The following is a 20,285-nucleotide window of genomic DNA, read 5'->3' as shown; positions in this document are numbered from 1 at the left end:
TGAAAGAGAATTAAACTATCAGAACAATCATAAATTTTTCCATATAATACAACATCCAGAACTCTTCATTCCCTTATGTAGATACATAATTACATCTGATAACCATTTTTCCTTATGTCTAAAGCACTTCCTTTAACATTTCCTCTGTGAAGCTCTGCTGGCTATGAATTACTTCAGCTATTTTATGTCTGAAGATGTCTTTATTTTAGCTATAGTTTTAAAAGATATTTTTGCTGGGTATAGAATTATGGCTTACAGCCCTTCAGGTTTTTATTTTTCAACCTTGAAAAGATGTCCTATTACTTCTCTTTTGCATTGTTTCCAATGAGAAATCTGCTCTATTCCTTATCTTTGTTCCTTTGTACCTAACTGGTTTTCTCTGGCAGCTTTTATGATTTTCTGTTTTTCAGAATAATATGATTATAATGTTCCTTGATGCAGTTTTCTTCATGTTTTTTGTGCTTGGGTTGTTTTTTTGTTTGTTTGCTTGTTTGTTTGTTTTTGTATTGTTTTAACTTTTTAGTCCTGTGGGTTTACTTTTTTAAAAATCAATTTTGGGGAAATTTTTATCCAGTATGTTTTCAAATATTATTTATTTCCCCATAACCTCTTTCTTTTCTTCCAGAAACTCCTATTATGCATGTTTTAGTCCCATGACACACTTATCCTCTGTTTATTTTTTAGTTGTTTCCCTCTGTTTTCTTTTGGATATTTAAAATTACTGTATCTTCATATTTACTAATGTTTTTCTACAATGTCTAAATCATCATTAATCTTGTCCAGTGTATTGTTTAATCTTACATGCTATTGTTTTCATATGTCAGAGTTCAATTTGAATTATTTTTATATTTTCCTTTTCTCTACTTAAGATGTACATGTTTATTCTCCCCTCCCCAACTTCTTGAACATATGGAATATAGATACAATAGCTGATTTAATGTTTGTCTGCTAATTTTAACATTTGGATCAATTCTGGATCAGTTTCAATTATTTTGTTATATTTATTTTTATTATAGCGCATGTTTTCCTGCTTCATCACATGTTTGATAATTTTTGACTGGCTGACAGACTGTCAATTTCACTCTTTTAGTTGTTGGAATTTACAAAAATTAATATAAATATTATTAAGCTTTGTTCTGGTACACAATTAAGTTACTTGGGTATAATTTTATGCTCTCTGGGTGTTGCTCTTAAGATTAGTAAGGCAGGACCAGAGCAGCATTTAACTTAGAACCAAGTATCCCCTACTACTGAGGCAAGACCCTTCTGAGTATGCTATGCAGGGCCTCGTAAATTATAATGTTTTTTTGTCTGCACTATTCCTAGTCTTGTGTGATCTCTGGCTCATGTTTCTTTAATCCTTTTGGGTTGTTTCTTTCCCTTGCCTCAGGTAGTTTCCTCATAAGCGTGTGCTGATCCGTACTCTAACTGAATACACAAGTTCTTGCTCTGTATTGTTTCTCCTCTCTGGTAAATTGTTCTCCTAACTCAAGCTGCCCTTTTCTCCCCTGACTCACAACTCTGTCACCATGATTTAGGAAGTCAGTCAGACATCTGGGTTCTCCTCCATATTTTTTAAATTTAATACTTCACTTTTTGTGTGATTAAACTAGGATTAAAGTATTCTTAGGTTGGAAATTAGTTTCCTTTGGAGAAAACATGAAACTGTATCTGAGTCAATATGTTAGAGTCAACAAACAATATAATACCAATGTACTCATACTAAAAGTGCAGAGACATTATACTCTGAATCTTCACAGAAAATTCAAGGCATAATTGGCACTGCATGCACTGCAAAAGGTACAAGAGGTGCACTTTTCATATTTACAGTTATTTCTTTGCCAATCTATACTAATAAAAGACAAAGATGCTAATTGACCGTACCTTCGCTACACCCACCAGTCAATCAGAAGAGTATGCAAATTGACCCAATAAAGATGGTGGTTAATTTGCATACACAGGCGCCCAGCGAAGATGGAAGACAGTGTAGAAGGAAGCCAAGCACTGCAGAAGGGAGCCAAGCAGCGGAGAAGGGAACAGATCAAAGGTAGCAGAGATGGGAGCAGAGCTGAGGCAGCGGACACAGGAGGGAGCAAAGTGGCGGAGAAGAGAGGGAGCGAGGTGGCAGACACAGGAGGGAGCGAAGCAGTGGACATGGGAGGAAGCAAGGCAGTGGAAAAGGAAGAGAGTGAGGCAGCGAAGAAGAGAGGGAGCCAATGGGAGCAGAGCTGAGGCAGCAGACACAGGAGGGAGCAAAGTGGCAGAGAAGAGAGGGAGCGAGGCGGCAGACACGGGAGGGAGGCAAAGCAGAGGACATGGGAGGAAGCAAGGCAGTGAAAAAGGAAGAGAGTGAGGCAGCGGAGAAGAGAGGGAGCCAAGGCAGCGGAGAAGGGAGGGAGTGAGGCAGCGGAGAAGGGAGGAAGTGAGGCAGCGGAGAAGGGAGCGAAGCCCGCCTCGGTGGGCTTCACTCCCTTCTAGGCTTCGCTCCGGTCTCAGGAAGTCCTATTCTTGCAGGAATAGGCCTGAGGAAGCCCTGTTCTTGCAGGAATCTTCTTGCAATGGGCCTCTAGTAAATAGAAATAATCTGGTTTCATGGAAAAACTACACTATAGTTAACTGTGATGAAATCTTCATTTCCTATAATTCCTTCCTTACAGACTCAGAAAATGAAATTTAAAAAGAAAAAATAATATTTTAAAATGAGGTTTAAGAGGAAGTGTGTAAACAAGAGCCTGGGAGGCTGTGGGAACTCGCAGGGCTCCACCTTCCAGAACTCCGCGGAGTCTCAGAGCTGGTTTTTTAATCGTTACCCTGCTCTGTCTGAAATAAATTTTTTTAAATGGGAGGGAGATATTAAGTCATGTTGAACCTCTCATTTAGTTTAATTAGAATCCGTGATGAACATTCACCTAACTTTGTTGTCTTATGATAAAAATTCTTGAACACTCAAAGTTTATCTCTAAAATATTCTGTACCCCTGTACCAGACTTCGAGAAATTCTCTTCTCAATCTGTGGATTAGAACCACTTCCATGAAGATAATGTTGTTCCAGAGAATGAGGATACTCAATCTATGAAACATAAAGCAAGAGAGGGTTTTTCTCGCCTCTGACCTTAGACATGATATGCACATGAATCATGCCTCACATTTTTCTGAGGGGGCTTCTTTTATATCCCCTCTCTTGACGTGCTTGCCAGTTTTTGCTATAATGATCCTAGGTACACACTTTTTTTTTTTTAATGTGGAGCAAAATAATTTTAATTAGATATTTCTGAAAGATACATCATGTTACACAATACAAAGTGCTCACTCACACACTGAAACAGATGAACCTGAGTTCTAGTGTTAGTTCAGCCACTTACTAGCTCTTTGATTGTAGAAATTTATTTTTCTCTCGGAGCCATTACTTCTCTGTAAACGGAAAAGAATAACATCTAACTTATAGGATTCTTATAAGAATAGAAAAGTCATATGTACTTTTATTACTTTATGTGCATGGGAGGATACTGTTAGAAGGTAGCTAGTGGTCTCTAAGCCAGGAGGAAAGCTATCACTAGACACCAGGTATGACAGTGCCTTGATCTTGAACTTCCCAGCCTCCAAAGCTGTGAGAAATAAATGTTTGTTGCTTAAGTTCAGTCTATCATATTTTTGTTATAGCAGCCTGAACTAAAACAGTCTCTTACTCCTTACATCCTTTCCCCTCTTCCCTTTTCTATCTTTTTCTGTAGAGGGTGAGCTTATTTCCAAACTGTCCAAAAGAACTAGATTCTCACCTCCTTCCCCTCCTCCCTTTTCCAGTGAGGGCCTCAGTCTCACAGGAGAAAGCATGGCCAGTCACCCAAACAAACTTGATGACAAAAGTATATTATTTTCATAAAGTAGTTGTGTGTTTTTATGCCTTTGACTTCAATTTAATTTTCCACTTATACATAATCTAAAGTTGATTGTCTTGGTTACTTAAAAATACCAGCATATTAACCTCCTCTGACTAAAAGAATAGCCTTGAAACGAAACATTAAGCTACATGAATATTTGAAAGACATGTTTCTTTCCCTCCATAGTGACATTGAATGTTCTTTTTAAGAATGTCAACATAGGGTACTGAATTCTGCAGTTTTTAGTACTGTCTTGTTGTTGATTTTGTTTTGAAACTCAAGAATCCCAATAAATTCAATTTAAGATAATTTAAAAGTATTGCTTTACCACTTTAAAGAGCAGATTCTCTTGCCTGCTTCCCTTTTCTGAACTAATTTTCTATTAATGGAGTAAGGAATATGTCTGGGAATGGAAGTGAAGACTATTCTGTTAGCTTCTTGTGTGGCATATCCTTAGTGTTTATTAATTTTAATTCAACAAATGTTTATTGAATACATACTCTGTGCCAAGTTTAAGAAATATTTGTCTTGGAGGATTTCAATTCAAGAGGAAGCCAATTCTTACAATAGAGTTTGATAACTGTCTAATTGTATTGGTGGGACAAAAGGGAAGTTGTCACAAGCTCTTAATTTTCTTACCAGAAATGAGCTTGATTCTGTCACATATGGTCAGACATGTGAAATCAAAGCCTATTCACATGAATTTGTCTTAAGCAAAGTAGGGAGGCATTAAACAACAATTCCATGCAAAATGAATACTAATTTCTGCATTCCTTATGATCTCCCTTTATAGCCTTGTTTTCGTATTTCTGATTGATCTTCTGTGGCCTCCAAGCATTTCAGACTTCCTAGCCTTGGGCTGTCCATCAGATAGTTAATGATCTGTAAGCAGTGTTTTATGTAAGTAGTTTTCAAACAACTTATTTACCCTTTGATGTAAAAGTATGTTGAAAACTACATATGTAAAGTATTTTAACATAAACTCCCCAAGAACACATACTGTATTTTCCTCAAGCTTTAAGATTAAATTCTGGAACCTCCTGGAAAAAATTATAAATGTCAGCTATGCCCTTCATGATCTATAATAATAAAAGCGTAATATACTAATTAGACTGGATGTCCTTCAGATGACTTTCTGGACGAAGCCGGGGCTGTGAGGGAAGCCCGGGTCCTGGGTGCCAGAGGGAAGCTGGTGCCAGCAGCTGGGGGGAGGAAGGCCTACTCTTGAATGAATTTTGTGCATTGGGCCTGTAGTTAGGAAATAAAAGAGCTCTTTGGGGACACAGATTTCAAATCTTTGCTAGATAGCACAAATAAATAGGAAATAAATATATTTGCTTCACCTAAGCTCATAAATACTACATTACATAAGATGTCAACTTTAGTTAAAAACTTTTCTAAACAGTCCTTGAATTACAGAGGAGCTTGAACCTTATTAAATAAAAATAAATAAATAAATGGAATAAATATTTGCAAGCTTTTTTTTTTCTTTTTTTTCTGGCTAGTATTTAAGATTATACCTGTGGGCTCAAATATTTACATGGAAATAGATACTTTTTCACACTGATCTCTCCTAGCCGTAAATCTACTGTTTTCTAAGGGGGACCCCCATTTAGATGTAAGAGAAAAACTCTAAACATGTAGAATAGTTTTGTGAACTTTATTGATTGGCTAATAGCATGCCATCTTTTAAATTTGTATTTTTACTTCTTTTATTAGCAACTATCCCTAACAAAAAGAAACATTGCTGCTCTTCTTGATTTTAATTGGAATTATTGCTATTTTAGTACAATTATTGTGTTAGTTGTAGGTTATTTAATTCAATCTATTTTTTGTAGCAATATATAGCTGTGTTACAATCCTATATAATAATAATAAAAGGCTAATATGCAAATTGACTGAACGGCAGAATGGCTGGTTGCTATGATGCACACTGGCCACCAGGGGGCAGACGCTCAATGCAGGAGCCCCCTGGTGGTGGTCAGTGCACTTCCATATGGGGAGTGCCACTCAGCCAGAAGCTGGCTCATGGCTGGCCAGTGCAGAGGTGGTGGCAGGAGCCTCTCCCACCTCCGTGCCAGCACTAAGAATGTCCAACTAACGGTTTAGGCCCGATCCCTTGGGGGCCTAAGCCTTTAGTTGGACATCCCCTGAGGGCTCCCTGGCTGCCAGAAGGATGTCTGACTGCAAGCTTAGGCCTGATCCCCTGGGGAGTGGGCCTAAATCAACAGGTGGACTGAGGGAGCCCCCCCCCCCAGTGCACAAATTTTTGTGCACTGGGCCTCTAGTATTTACTATAAGACTCATTGATGACATTAAGATATATATCTATGATTCATTTCTTACATTCTTATCACTGAGGGCTGGGTTGTTGTTTTTCTTTCAAAATAGCATTATCTATAATGGAGAAGAATTGGGAATTTTTGCTTTGCCTGAGGCTATGATTCTCTCTCTCTCTCTCTCACACACACACACACACACACACACACTCATGCATCCATGCTCACACTCATCTGATGCATGCCATAGAAAGAAAAGTGGGAAAATAATGTTAGATTTCAAGTATGGTAATATTCTAAAATTCTAAGCTACTTTATAAGAAGTCAGAAGTGTTTAATAAAACAAACCCTGAATATCTTCATTAACCAAGCCAAGTGTGGCTTGTGTGTGCAGCTGCATGACAAAAGCACCTCAGCCCCCAGCTTCTTTTGATCCCAGCCCTGTTGGAGGTAGATGAGGTGGGCTCTAGGCAAAGCTGTAAATACTGTGAAGTTTGTCTTCACCCTCATTTTTCTGCTTTTTTCTTCTCCACATCCCCTCTTTGTCCTTCTAGTCTTCTCATGCTTCCTGCTCCTCAATCCAAACAGGAACGGCTCTTATTATGACCCATTTATACCTGTTGATTGACTGATTACACCCCCAAATGCTTCCCCACGGAAGCATTACCTGAATCCACCTTTATCCCTGATTGCAGAGGGGAGGCTGATTTCTTGTTAGAAAAACGGCTCCCTGCAGGCTGGTGAGATCGTTTTTGGAGAATGAAGTAGGAGGAGGCCCTTTGGAGCTTCTGAACTCACAATGGCCCTAGCCGGGCAGATTTAATTTAGAACTTAGGATGTGTTGGGCAGATGCTCTAGAAGAAATTTACTGGACTCTTGTTAAAAATGGCAAGGAAGACTTTATTCAAGACTATTGCAAAGGGGGAGAGAGATTTCAGCTCCACTGAAATAAAAGGCAGGAGGATCTCCCAGCACTGGGCTTGGTGCAGAGGCCCTGGAGGACAGGAGATTGGTCACTGTGAGCCATCGTGTTTGCTGATTGGTGCATAGCAATGTTAGGCTCCACCCCCCTCGCAGAGACTGGAAGACAAGCTTCCGTGATGATTACATTTCTAAGGGATGGCTTTAGGGTGCTTGAGAAAGATATCCCTGGGTTGTAAAACTGGCAAGAGACTGGGAGAAGATTTACATCTCAGCACGGAAAAGAAAGAATTTAGGATCGCAACATTTCTAAAGAAAATGCTGTAGGAAAAGGTAGATCAGGGGTCTATAGTCTGAAAAAAAGCCTGTCTCAAGTTTAGTCAAACTGAGAGCATTGTGGCCCTTATTCACGTTCCACACTCATTCCCGCTCTAACCCCGCCTGAAAGCTTTGCAGTTCCTTGAAAACATTATGAATGTTTGTAGTTCTTCTGGATTTGGCTGATGTTGGTCTGATGTCCCTGCATTATCCGTTTCTCCCGTCTGTAGCCGGTGCCCTAGCACAGGGTAGGCCTGTTGCAGTTATTCTCTCTCAGTGCCTCTCTCTCTACTGTAACCTGATCTCTGCCGTCTCTTTCATATGCCCCGTGGCTTGGAATTATGTACATGTTGTTCTGGGATATTTGACATTGTCCTTTCATTTAATGGTTTGTCATATTGTAACGCTCCTTATCTGATGTCCTCAACACTCCTCTAAGAACAATATTATTTATGCCCCTGGTTATGGAGGTTTACCCAAAATCAATATAGTTTGGGCTGCATCCCCTTCATTAATAGAGATGGTACCATAGCGAGGATTAATATTTGTGGTCACAAAACAAAGGAAAAGAACAGATCCAGGACAAAGACACCATTGATGCAGTAGCATTGCCTTCTGAGAGCGAGAGGAAAGCACCTACACCAGTGATGGCGAACCTATGACACGTGTGTCAGAGGTGACACGAGAACTCATTTTTTGGTTGATTTTTCTTTGTTAAATGGCATTTAAATATATAAAATAAATATCAAAAATATAAGTCTTTGTTTTACTGTGGTTGCAAATATCAAAAAATTTCTATATGTGACACGGAACCAGAGTTAAGTTAGGGTTTTTCAAAATGCTGACATGCCGAGCTCAAAAGGTTTGCCATTACTGACCTACACTGTCCCTGGTCTGGTCGCTAGCCCACCATATACTATGTAGGCTTTTCAGAGAAAGAGAAGGCCACTGGTCTTTCAGAGTGAAATCTGTATCGCCATGTAGGAAAATCTGTTCCCTACCCATTGATGTTAGTCTCCTCTAGGATTTTAGTTTCCCTTTCTCCCCACCAGGTTAGTTCATAATAATTCATAGCAGCACATTTTCAAAAGCCTGGGTAGTGAGGCTAGAATAAGACCATAGTAAGAGCAGGCTTCAGCAGAACAGTTCAGGCTGAGCACTGGTGTAATGATACGTCCCACTTTGCATCCACCCAGTTAACACCCATTATTGCGAACCCTTTTACTCTCAAACAGGTCCTGACCTGCATAATAAATTATATGGACATGAGCTTTCTGAGGGTCCTCTACCAGTGTGTAGTGAAGATATACCTCCTCATTCTATTTAGCTTTCAGATATGTAATTATTGGATTAAACCCTGTCATTCCTATACTCTCTCTCCCCGCCCCAACACACACTCCAAGAAAAAATGTAGTTCTCACACTGACTACCTTTTAAAGCATAATTTAAGAAGAAAAATGTTAGCCCTAACCGGTTTGGCTCAGTGGAGAGAGCATCGGCCTGCGGACTCAAGGGTCCCAGGTTCGATTCCGGTCAAGGGCATATACCTTGGTTGCGGGCACATCCCCAGTGGGAGATGTGCAGGAGGCAGCTGATCGATGTTTCTCTCTCATCGATGTTTCTAACTCTCTATCCCTCTCCCGTCCTCTCTGTAAAGAATCAATAAAATATATTAAAAAAAAGAAAAGAAAAATGTTACCTTAAGTGCAACATAATGAGCAACGGTTCCAGCCCACAGTGAACACAGGGCACAGAGCTTTACACTGTGATGCTAAGCCTGGGTCATTCTCCAGTGGGGCTCATTGCTGTGTTTTCAGAAAACAGAGATGTGGCGTTGACCTTTTATTTATAGAAAGATCAGCCGAAGCTTTGGAAACGTAACGTTCACCCCCGCAACTCCCCCTTTAACAGATCACATTTTAAAGTAAGCTATCCCATCAGTCCCTATAAGCAGGGGGTCACTGGTAAAATTATTTATTTATTTATTTATTTATTCATTCATTTATTTATTTTGGTCTAGAGAGTAAACTCCCAGAGGCAGATAAGGGGTGGGTGGTGAAGGAGGGGGGTTATTCTTCTAGTTACAAGTGAACAGTGGTATTCACATTTCCCAACAGCAGAAATAGATGCTTAGAGCAATTACATGATTCATTTAAGACACAGCTAATAAGTATGGGGGCTGGAGCTGATTTAATTCCATGTCCTGTATTCTGAGTCAGTCCCCTATATTGCCTTCCAGCTATGTCATAGTTTGTTCCATGTTTATCTTCTCCAGGAAGGCAGGAACTTTGCTTTTTCTGTGTTTATATGTCTTACGTGTTTAATATGTGTTAAATGACTGAATGACTGAAGTGACGCATGAGAGGGAATAAGAATGAGAGCTAGAGTGACAGGGAGGCACAGGGTTGTATATGAAAGGCAAAGTCAAGAATGGTGGCAAGTGTCTGTCAGTACATGTTCACGTGGAGTTTTTGGGACTCTCGCCAATAGTGCGAGGGGAGAAACCGGTTCAGAACTAGGGGGTGGATATAATGAGGTACAAAGGTTCAGGAGTCCGAGTTTGGTGGCAGAATAGAGTAACAGGGTATTTTTGAATAGCTTTCCCGCCCCTTAGGCTAAAGAGACAGTACAGGGCAGTGGTCAAGGCGAGGGCTCAAATTCAGTTAACCCTTAGGTAGAGCCTTTAAAAAATCATTTAGAGTACAGAGATAATCAGCCCCTTTACATTTGGGATCCCAGTTCGTCCTCACCACAGTTTTAGGTGGATACTGCTGTCCCATTTTATGACCGAGCCACCTGAGACTTTGGAGTGAAATGATATGAACAAGGTCATGCAGAACAGGTCAGCTTTCTCATCTGAGTCTGTCACCCTGGAGAATGAGTTCTCAGTTGTCCTTTCCCTCAGGAGGGCCTTCTGAGAACGCCTTTCCCACCGAGGTAAGAGGTCACCATTAAGCCCACCTTGATGACACTACCTCCTACCTCTCCATCGGTGCTACAGAAAGTGTGATTTCTATCACTAGCAAACAGTTACAGAATCTTTGTTGTGACCAGATACTGTTGCAAGTGCTTTATATATATTAATTAATTAAATCCTTACAACAATGCTATGAGGGAGATACTATTGAGGAAACTAAGATGGAGTCTGCTTAAGGAACTTGTCAAAAGGTTAGGCAACAAGTAAGAGGTAGGGCTGGAATTGGAATCCAAGTAGACTGGCTCTAGAGTTTGTGTTCTCACCTATGATGCAACTTTGTCACCTACTGACTCCTAGAATAGAAGGTAACTTGCTAAGGTCTAGATCCATATGTTACTTTCACTGAAAACCATTGCCATCTGTCATGCCTCGCATCTTGTAGAATGTTTAACAAAGATAATAAGAGTCCCTGGATTTGTAAGAATGATGAAAATAACAATGCCAATAATCACTGAGCACGATCTACATGCTGGATATAGTGCTGAGAGCTTTACCAGCTTTCTCTTAATCTTCCCAACAATAAAATAAAATAGGATTATTGTTCTTCTTTAAAAAATTTGTTTTTATTGATTTTAGAGAGAGAGAAAGGGGGAGGGAGAGAGAGATAGAAACATCAATGAGAAACATCATGGACTAGCTGCCTTCTGCATGCCCCTTACTGGGGGTTGAGCCCAGCCTGGGCATGTGCCCCCGACCAGTAATCCACAGTGACCTCTTGGTTCATGGGTCGACACTCAACCACTGACCCACACTAGCTGGGTGATTTATCATTCTTGTTTCACAGATGAGGAAACTGAAGTTAAGTGTAAGTAACTTGCTCAACGTCATACAGCTAGTAACAGCAGTGTAAACGCCAGCTTCTGTTTGTTTTGTTGTAACCACCAGTCCCTCTGCTGCCTCCCACCAGAGGCTGTGTTAGCCTTTGATTCATTCATTAGATTTGCTGGATTTTGTCCATTTTATGCTGCACAGGAGGGCATGTTAGTGTGCATGCTCACTTCACTTTCAATAGAAAAAGGCAAATTACCAAAAGAACAAAGTAACACCAGGGACTTTTATAAGAAAGTAAATTCCTGGGATGTAATTTGTTCAGGATCCACTTACCACTACATGTCACCCTATGTCTTGATTTTTCTGTACATCTGCATAAAGCTACACTGCCAACATACTCCAGGACTGGGTGCTTATCATCATGCCCAAGGTTAATAGCTGAAAGTTAAATGATTTTTAGGAGATACTGTTTAAAGAAGCAAAATAAGTACTTTAGAAAGCTTTGTATTAGAAATATTTAATAGAGGATTTAGGATAATGTGCATACTATGGTTAAATATATACATATGTAAACAAAACAGAAGCATATACCTTTCTATATTGTTATTAAAGATGAAAATTTAGAGCCAGAGGGGAGTTTAGAGATCACCTAGACCAGTGGTCGGCAAACCGTGGCTCACGAGCCACATGTGGCTCTTTGGCCCCTTGAGTGTGGCTCTTCCACAAAATACCACGTGTGGGCGCGCACGATTGAAACTTCGTAGCCCATGCGCAGAAGTTGGTTTTCGGCCTGGGCGAGTCTATTTTGAAGAAGTGGCATTAGAAGAAGTGGGGGGTGTTAGTTGGTCGGGGACAGGAGACGCCGCTGCGCAGGCGGGCCTCGGGATACACAGTGCGGGGGAGGCGCCAAATATCAACAGTACTTAAACTATATAGGTAGGTTAATAACAATGTACCTACCTATATAGTTTAAGTTTAAAAAATTTGGCGTGGCGTTAGAAGAAGTGGGGGGTGTCAGTTGGTCGGGCGACAGGAGACGCCGCGGCGCAGGCGGCCTTGGGATACACAGTGCGGAGGAGGCACCAAATATCAACAGTACTTAAACTATATAGGTAGGTTAATAACAATGTACCTACCTATATAGTTTAAGTTTAAAAAATTTGGCTCTCAAAAGAAATTTCAATCGTACTGTTGATATTTGGCTCTGTTGACTAATGAGTTTGCCGACCACTGGCCTAGGGGACGGACAAGTTAGCCCCTTGAGTGTGGCTCTTCCACAAAATACCACGTGCGGGTGAGCACGTACAGTGCGATTGAAACTTCGTGGCCACACTCAAGGGGCCAAAGAGCCACATGTGGCTCATAAGCCACAGTTTGCCAACCACTGACCTAGACAGATAATGAAGCTAAGTAAGGCCAAAGCTGCTAAGGTGACTTGGCCAGCCTTCAGGCATCTTGCAAAATTCAGATTATGGATCATGCTCTTTTTGAATTCTTTCCTGATCCTCTTTTTGTACTGCCCCTGAGTGAAAATGACTTTTTGTTTTGTTTTGTTTTTAAGTCTTAGCATACTCGGTAGCTATTTCCATCACGGCTCCTATATCACTTTTTCTTTTTGTGTACGTGGCTCCCTTCCTCTACTGCCTTATAAGCTCCTTGAAAGCAGGGAGCTTTATCTTCTCAGGAGATAGCACAATGCCTATGTGGGGGAGCTAAAATATATTAACACTTTTCCTCCCACCTTCTAAGTTCTTCTGGCTTAGCTAATTCCCAAATCAACAGAGAGAAGATTTACAGGAGAAAAATCAAAGTTTAATACATGCACATGGGGAATTCACATAGACAAGATCATTCCATGAAAATTCCAAAGACAATGAGGCAACATGGGATATATGACATTTTTTGGAGAAAATGGGCACTATACAGGCAGTTGAGGAAGAGCAGAACACACATGGCAGGCAAATTCTAGGCGACTCAGAAACAATGGAATGCAGGGGAAATCTAGTTAGCAGGCATCTTTCTTCCTGAAGCCCTCTTACTTGTCATACTTATTCAAATTAGGCTAAGCAACATCCTAAGATCTCCTTCCTGAAGCAGGTTTTTCTGTCTGAATCTTTTGGTCAGAGAAGGGTGGAGGGTCAAAGCTTTCTTAGTTTTTTGTTTCTTAATAAACAACTTAAAATCAATGTCCCAAAAAGCAGCTTCCGGGTGGCAGAATTTTTGTTCCTTACCTGGTACTTACTCAATGATAGATAGATATACTAGTATGAATGAAGAGACCTCATGGTTAGTTAACAGTGGAGTGCAAAGGAGGACAGATTTCCCAAAGGGCCGTGAGCCAATGATCTTTCCGCTACACTTTGCTACTTTTCTATTTTCATTTCATTTTCACTCCATGAATGAATTATCAAGTTATTTTTAAAGAGGACATTTTCAGAAGCTGTCAACAACAAAATATCTTAATTGATATGACAGTATAAAATCCTTACCCCGTGAATAGGCAGTGCAGAATATAATTTCTCAAAGAGCTACTAGCATCTTCCTTCTAAAAACTAAAAAAAAAGCTTCCTTTAGTCTTCCTTAGTAATTTGACTTCAGATTTATATGCTTTTGATCTAGAGTGACACTCAGAACCTGGATATTCCATTCTGAAATTGCTGAAGTAGAGGAAAGATAACCTAAATTTGCTTTTGATGTCAATCATGGGGTATGAAGCGAACTTGCCATGTGTTGGAAAAATTTTGTTGAAAGGCAGTTATTTCATTCATTCTTGAATAATACTGATTTATTCTATTTATAGATGTCTTGCTAGCTTCAAAGAATATATCAGCTGTAGAAAACTTCTTAGTATACAAAAACATATGAAATTATGAATATGCAAAATTAGATATGGGAAATAGAAGCTCATCATTTTCACAGGGGATAATTATTTCCCAAAGGTAAATGACTCTAGTGCCTCTATTTATCTAGACTTCTGCATAGCAACCATATAATACATTTTCGGAGCAGAAGAGAAACTTAGAGACCCTTAAATGTTGTAGTTGAAGAAACTAAAGTCCACGTAAATAAAATAATTTTCCAAATAATTTCCCTGACCATTTTGGAACCAAAACCAAGATCTCCTGGGGTGGGGATACAATGTCACACTGCTTTTGTGATGGATAGGCTTTCATTGATTCTATCAGACTTGCACTTCATTGGACAAATACTGCTGGTTGAAATTCTTTTAGCTGATATTACAATTGTTTTCTTTATTATATTATATTAAATGTTCCCATATTGTATATAGTAACTTTATTTTAGAGATGATGACTTGTGACTTAGGGAGATTAACCGATTTACTAAAATTTAAATAGTCCCTTTGTGATAGTACTAGAAATAGAACCTAGGGCTTCTGATTTCCCAATCCAGGGCTCACTGAGTATATTAATCTAAACCTGGACTTGAAAAATTATTACTCTTTTTTTCTTGTGTGTGTGTGTTTTTTTTAGAACTCTAGTAGTAAACCATTTACTTATTCTTTTATCATCAAACATACTGATTTTTTTCTATCGTGGTTCTCAAACTGTGCTTCAAGCTGGGGAATCAGAGATGAATAATCATTAATTTGAGCCTCACAATTTAATAGATGGAAATAAAGAGTAAATATAGAAAACTTACAGGTGCTGCAGAAAAAACTAAGAAAATATTAATCAGAGGAGAGCAGGCTGGTCCAGTCTACCCAAGGATTTGATTAGCAGCTTCATCGAGTAGATGTTGCGATGTTTTCAAATTGAAAGATAGGATAGGTGTTTCCTGGGGGCTAAGAAGTGGGGCAAGGACTCAGGAAAGAGGGAGAGGTGGCCTGAGCAAAGATGTAAGGTTCTAAAAATCATTTCTATGACTCAAGTGTAGGGTACAACCGAGCACACAGGAAAGGCAGGCTGTAATACCAGAAATGGGCTGATGGAAGGATGCTTGGGCCATACCCAAGAATTTAAATTTATTCTATGAATAATTATGAGCCAAGAATGGTTTATACCAGTGGTTCTCAACATTCCTAATGCTGAGACCCTTTAATACAGTTCCTCATGTTGTGGTGACCCCCAACCATAAAATTATTTTCGTTGCTACTTCATAACTGTAACTTTGCTACTGTTATGAATCGTAATGTAAATATCTGATATGCAGGATGTATTTTCATTGTTACAAATTGAACATAATTAAAGCATAGTGATTAATCACAAAAACAATATGTAATTATATATGTGTTTTCCTATGGTCTTAGGCGACCCCTGTGAAAGGGTCATTCGACCCCCAAAGGGGTCACGACCCACAGGTTGAGAACCGCTGGTTTATATCCTGGGCTTAATTTTAGAAAGATCTACCATGATAGAATGTGAGTGTTTATATGTGTGTAAGAGAATAAGCTAACAAGGAGGGAGACGCATCAGAGATCCCTTATGGTTATGTTATGAAAAGATGTTAAGGATGCCCAAGTTAAGTCATTAGAGGTAAAGTTGCAGATGAGGGAGGGAAGTTAAGTGAAGAGGAAGGAAAATGAGAGGAATTTGGTGAGCAAAAATATGTGGGATAGGTAATGGAATTGACATTGAACTGGGAATTTAGAGAGCTGAATTCTAATTATGGATCTCCTCACTCTTAAGGCTGTGATTTTGAACTAGTGAGTAGTCTAGATGTTTTCTAACAATTTTATTTTTTAAAAATATGACTTTATCATTTTTAAAGTCTCTAAAAGTCAGTGATTCACTCTTAGATGTCTGCATTATATAAATGGATTCAAGGGTCTAACTAAGGTTTTCTTAGACTCCATAATAATAGGTATGGCTAACATTTTACTCTGTTTATCAAATATAAGCATCATTATGAATGCTGAATCAATTGATCCTTTCATCCCTTTCTGATAGGTATTATAATTCCTATTTTACTGATGTGAAACTGAAGCGTAAGAGAGGCAAAATATATTTTTTTCAAATTACATCTTTTTTGTTCTTTGAATGTCTTAGTCCATTCAAGCTGCCATCACAAAATACTAAAGACTGGGTGGCCTCTTAACAAAGGAAGTTTATTTCTCATAGTTCAGGAGACTTGAAGTTAAAGGTCAGGGTGCCAGCTTGGTACAAGTGAGGGTCCCTTTCTGGGCTTCAGACTTCATGTTGTGTCCTCACACTGCAGAAGGGGTGAGCCTATCCTTGGGGGCCTCTTTTATAAGGACACTAACCCAATTACCTCCCCAAGATCCTACCTTTAATACCATCACCTTGGGCACTTGGTTTCCATCATGAATAATGGGGAGACACAAACACTCAGACCAGAGTACTGTGTAATTTCCTTAAGAAGCACTTGGACTGTACCTGACTCCTTCCTAGGTCCATTAATAGGAATATTATTGTATATTACTTAATACTTGCTGTTATAACAGATATACTTCTAAATCTCATTGACCTAACATAGCCTGTTTACTTCTGAAGCCAATTAATGTCAGGGGATGGATCTCTCCTCTACACAGTCATTCAGGATGATTGGGGCTCTTCAAGGTCACCTTTGGCACTGATATCTAACTTAAAGGGGAGGAGACAGTGGGTGATGGAGTAGGTTTTTAAGGAAGTATAATGTACTTCTGCCCATAGTCTAGTTGTATGCCCAGGAGGAAAGAAAAAGGAGGCTTAATGAATAGGTAGGCAATCTCTTGTAAAGCTGGGGCTTGAACCTAAACTATCTTTGCTTCAGAGTCCTCACCCAAGCCACTGTGCTAGGATACCTTTGGTACTTGATTTGTCTCATGGAATCAACAGTAATTAAACTGTTTTGTACATAAAAGAATATGAGGATTATGAGGATGTAGGTTGACTTTACAGTGAATGTTATACTGTGTAGTTAAGATTCATGACTTCATACATATAAGAAATCTATCCACAATATAAAATTTATAAACTCCATTTGCAGTTTTTCATTTGGTGCAGTGACTTAATGAAGTTAATTTATGTAAGTCTTAAGTGATTAAATAAATCTGTTTTACTTTGACTTTCATTTTCTGATAGGTCTACTTTGTAGTACCCATTTAATGAAACTTAATCATTTCATAAACTCATAGAATTTTAAAAGTAGAAGGAATCTTTAAATTCACTCTATAAATAGACTGATATCTTATTTTGCAAATGAGGAAGAAGACCCAGAGATCCAAATGACTTTCTCAAGATTACACTCTTTAGGGACAGAGAACTATGTACTAGGCCCAAATATCCTGTCTTTCTTTTAAATGCTCTTTCTACTCACTGTCATTTTCCTCAATAAGCACTTGGGGTGTACTGCCCTCCTTCCTAGAATCACTTAAAGGAAATGTATTAATCATTAAAGCACACTGTGACTCCTACAGTATATGGGAAGTAGGGATATTCTGATTCTTCACATTTTGTGTGCATGTGTAATGTGGGATTAAGCAGGACATCTGCTTTTAGCCTTTGACATTAGAAACATTCATAGTAATTTGAGATGGCCTTTGGATCATCATTTGAAATGTCAATTTCCACTAAGAGGTTAAAGGAGAAAGTATGGCTGCTGGTTTGTGAATTTCCTGGGTACTTTGAAGGTGGAACCTTGTCTCTTGCTCTTAAAAGTCAGGGTAAAGAATCCCTCTGCTAATAATTAGCTTTTGTTCATTATAACTTTAATTACAAAAACTTAAATGTCCTAGGCAGCATATTTTTGGGGGTCACAGAACAGAGACATCACTGGGTTATCTGAGGGGGAAAAAGGGCTCATTAAAAACTATTGTAGGGAGAATTTCAGGAAGACCTTGCAAAGGGCAGATGCCAAGGCAGCTGAAGGAACTACCTACTGTCTTACCTGTTACCTCTCTCTGCACCTCTCTTGTTTGCTTCCTCAGAGACCGCATCTCTCATCACCATGAGGTGCACAACATTCTCCATAGGTCATCTGCCTCCTGAGCCAGATGATCTTGGGTGCAAATGCTCATTTCCATGTGGCTATCCTGACTTCTAGTCCAAATTTCCAGAGGGATGGATTTGATTGGTCATCTAGCTCCTCTTTTTCAGACCAGGCCTCCCGACATTCTCCATAGGTCATCTGCCTCCTGAGCCAGATGACCTTGGGCGCAAATGCCCATTTCCATGTGGCTATTCTGACTTCTAGTCCCAATTTCCAGAGGGATGGATTTGATTGGTCTAGCTCCTCTTTTTCAGACCAGGCCTCCCAAGCAAAAGTTTCTGGGCAGTTTATAAAGAGACCACTGTTGCTTTCCTCAGTATCAGTTCTCATTTAAAAATGAAAGAGGTACAAGATGTTCATGTTTAAACTGAGGGCAAATGAATCCAAAAGTCTCCAAAGAGCGAATCTGCTGTCCCACCTTTCTCTTCAAATACACTGAGGACATCGTCTGGTTGAGAGTTTGCTTTTGTTAAGAGAGACTGTACTGTTAATTAGGGTGATTCTTTAGTGCCAATCTGTCTTTCCCCAATAATTTTATTTTTTCCATATAAAATTGGAGACATTTCAGAAAACAGGCTTTGCAAAAATGTCACTGGCACTTGGCTATTTCCTGCCCAATCATCCTGACTTCATAAATTATGCAAATTTTTGAAATTTCATTGAGCTATTTAAGTGATCATTTCTTTTAATTAGATTGCTTCACCAGGAAGTCTAAAAATGTGCCTTGTTTTCTCCTTCTAATGAATTAAAATGAGAAATTAGCTGTCTCAAAAATTTCTGTTTCAGCACATTTTTCCATTCAAAATGATTTACAGCAACTTCAATCCACTAACCCGCCTGCATTTTAGATGCTTATTTTGGTGAGAGTAGGTGATATTTTATTTCTGTGTAGAAGGTATAATGCAGACTCTCTGGAGAGCTATTCAAGATAGGTAAAACTATTAAATAGGAGTGTATGGAGACAAACAAAATTTCAGAATCAATGAGACAAATCAGAATACAAATAACTGAAATTCAATGGAGAGGAAACCAGATAGGTACAAATTCACAATGTAATGCTAAATTTACTCTCTCTGTAGCTTAGGTGTCAGATTCAATTTTTTTTTTACATGTATCTTATGTCAACACAAGTATATATAGACTTTTTTGTAATATGAAATCAGAACTTTTGTAAAATGTAGGTAACTTTCCCTCACAGCTGTCTTTGTAGTGTATACATGCTGCATTGTTTTGATATTTATTGATTACTTAAAAAGTAAAAATCAAGATAATTAACATTTCAGTTGCTAAACAGTCAAAAAGTAGTTTCATCACATACATGGTCTGATTTAGTCTTCATAAGAACTCATGGAGCCATTTTAGACATGAACAAACAAGTTCCTTGAAGGTGAATGGGCTTGTTCGAGGCTTTGCTCAGTCAAGTGTAGGTGAAAATAGGCGGGGACTGAGGTATTTCAGCTCCAGAGCTCATGCCCTTTCAAGGGTACCAAGCATTGCATGTGGGACAGGAATACCTTCCCTGCATTTCTCCCCAGCACCTGGATCTCTCCTCTGTAGCACATGTGCAGCTCTATAGAAAAGCCACCAGAGAACAGTGGTCAAGGTCATGGATTCTGAAAGCAAACTGGTTGGACTCTCCTCTCTGGTTTTGTCCCTTTCTAGTTACATTACCTTGGGCAAGCTACTTAACATTTCTGCGGTCTGTTTCTGCAACCGTAAATTGGGAATAATTATAGCTTCCCCTTTAATGGTTGCTGTGATGATAAAATAGAATAACACTTGGCATACAGTTAAAATTCAGTAAATGTTAGCAATTACCATTATTCTGTAAATTGTTTCCAGCGTGAATGAATTATTCTTACATATAGAATGTGATATGCAAAGCTTTGTGCTCTTATTAACCCTAAGGCCAGCAACCTCTACCCAAGGTGAATGATTTACATAACTATTATTCTGCTGTGAACTCATTTTTCATAGCTATGTATTTATAGTTGTTTCACAGGTGATGAATAAAATGTGAACATATTAACACATATGTAAATATAAATGTACACATATAATTATGTATGTATATAATGCTTAAAAATCTCTGCATGCTTACAAATAAAATGCTATTTAATTCATTTTGCCCCCTTATGGAGAGGTGCCTTTCAATGCGTTAAAAAAAAAAAAAATTTGGAAAAAATGTCTTAC

General features: G+C 39.0%; 1 protein-coding gene across 1 annotated transcript in view; it reads left to right on the top strand.

Moving 5' to 3' along the window:
• The first annotated feature begins 1,974 nt into the window (after nt 1-1,974).
• LOC102263973 (protein FAM19A2) overlaps nt 1,975-20,285 on the top strand; it is a 72,305-nt gene continuing 53,994 nt past the window's right edge. The window contains exon 1 of the mRNA XM_005858513.2: nt 1,975-2,188. Within this exon, the coding sequence (XP_005858575.1) occupies nt 1,975-2,188 (214 nt within the window). The remainder of the gene's footprint in view (nt 2,189-20,285) is intronic.

The sequence above is a fragment of the Myotis brandtii genome, unplaced genomic scaffold (assembly GCF_000412655.1).
Source record: "Myotis brandtii unplaced genomic scaffold, ASM41265v1 scaffold1190, whole genome shotgun sequence".
NCBI lineage: Eukaryota > Metazoa > Chordata > Mammalia > Chiroptera > Vespertilionidae > Myotis > Myotis brandtii.
Note: the sequence above shows the minus strand (reverse complement) of the source record. Positions and strands in the feature narration are given on the sequence as shown.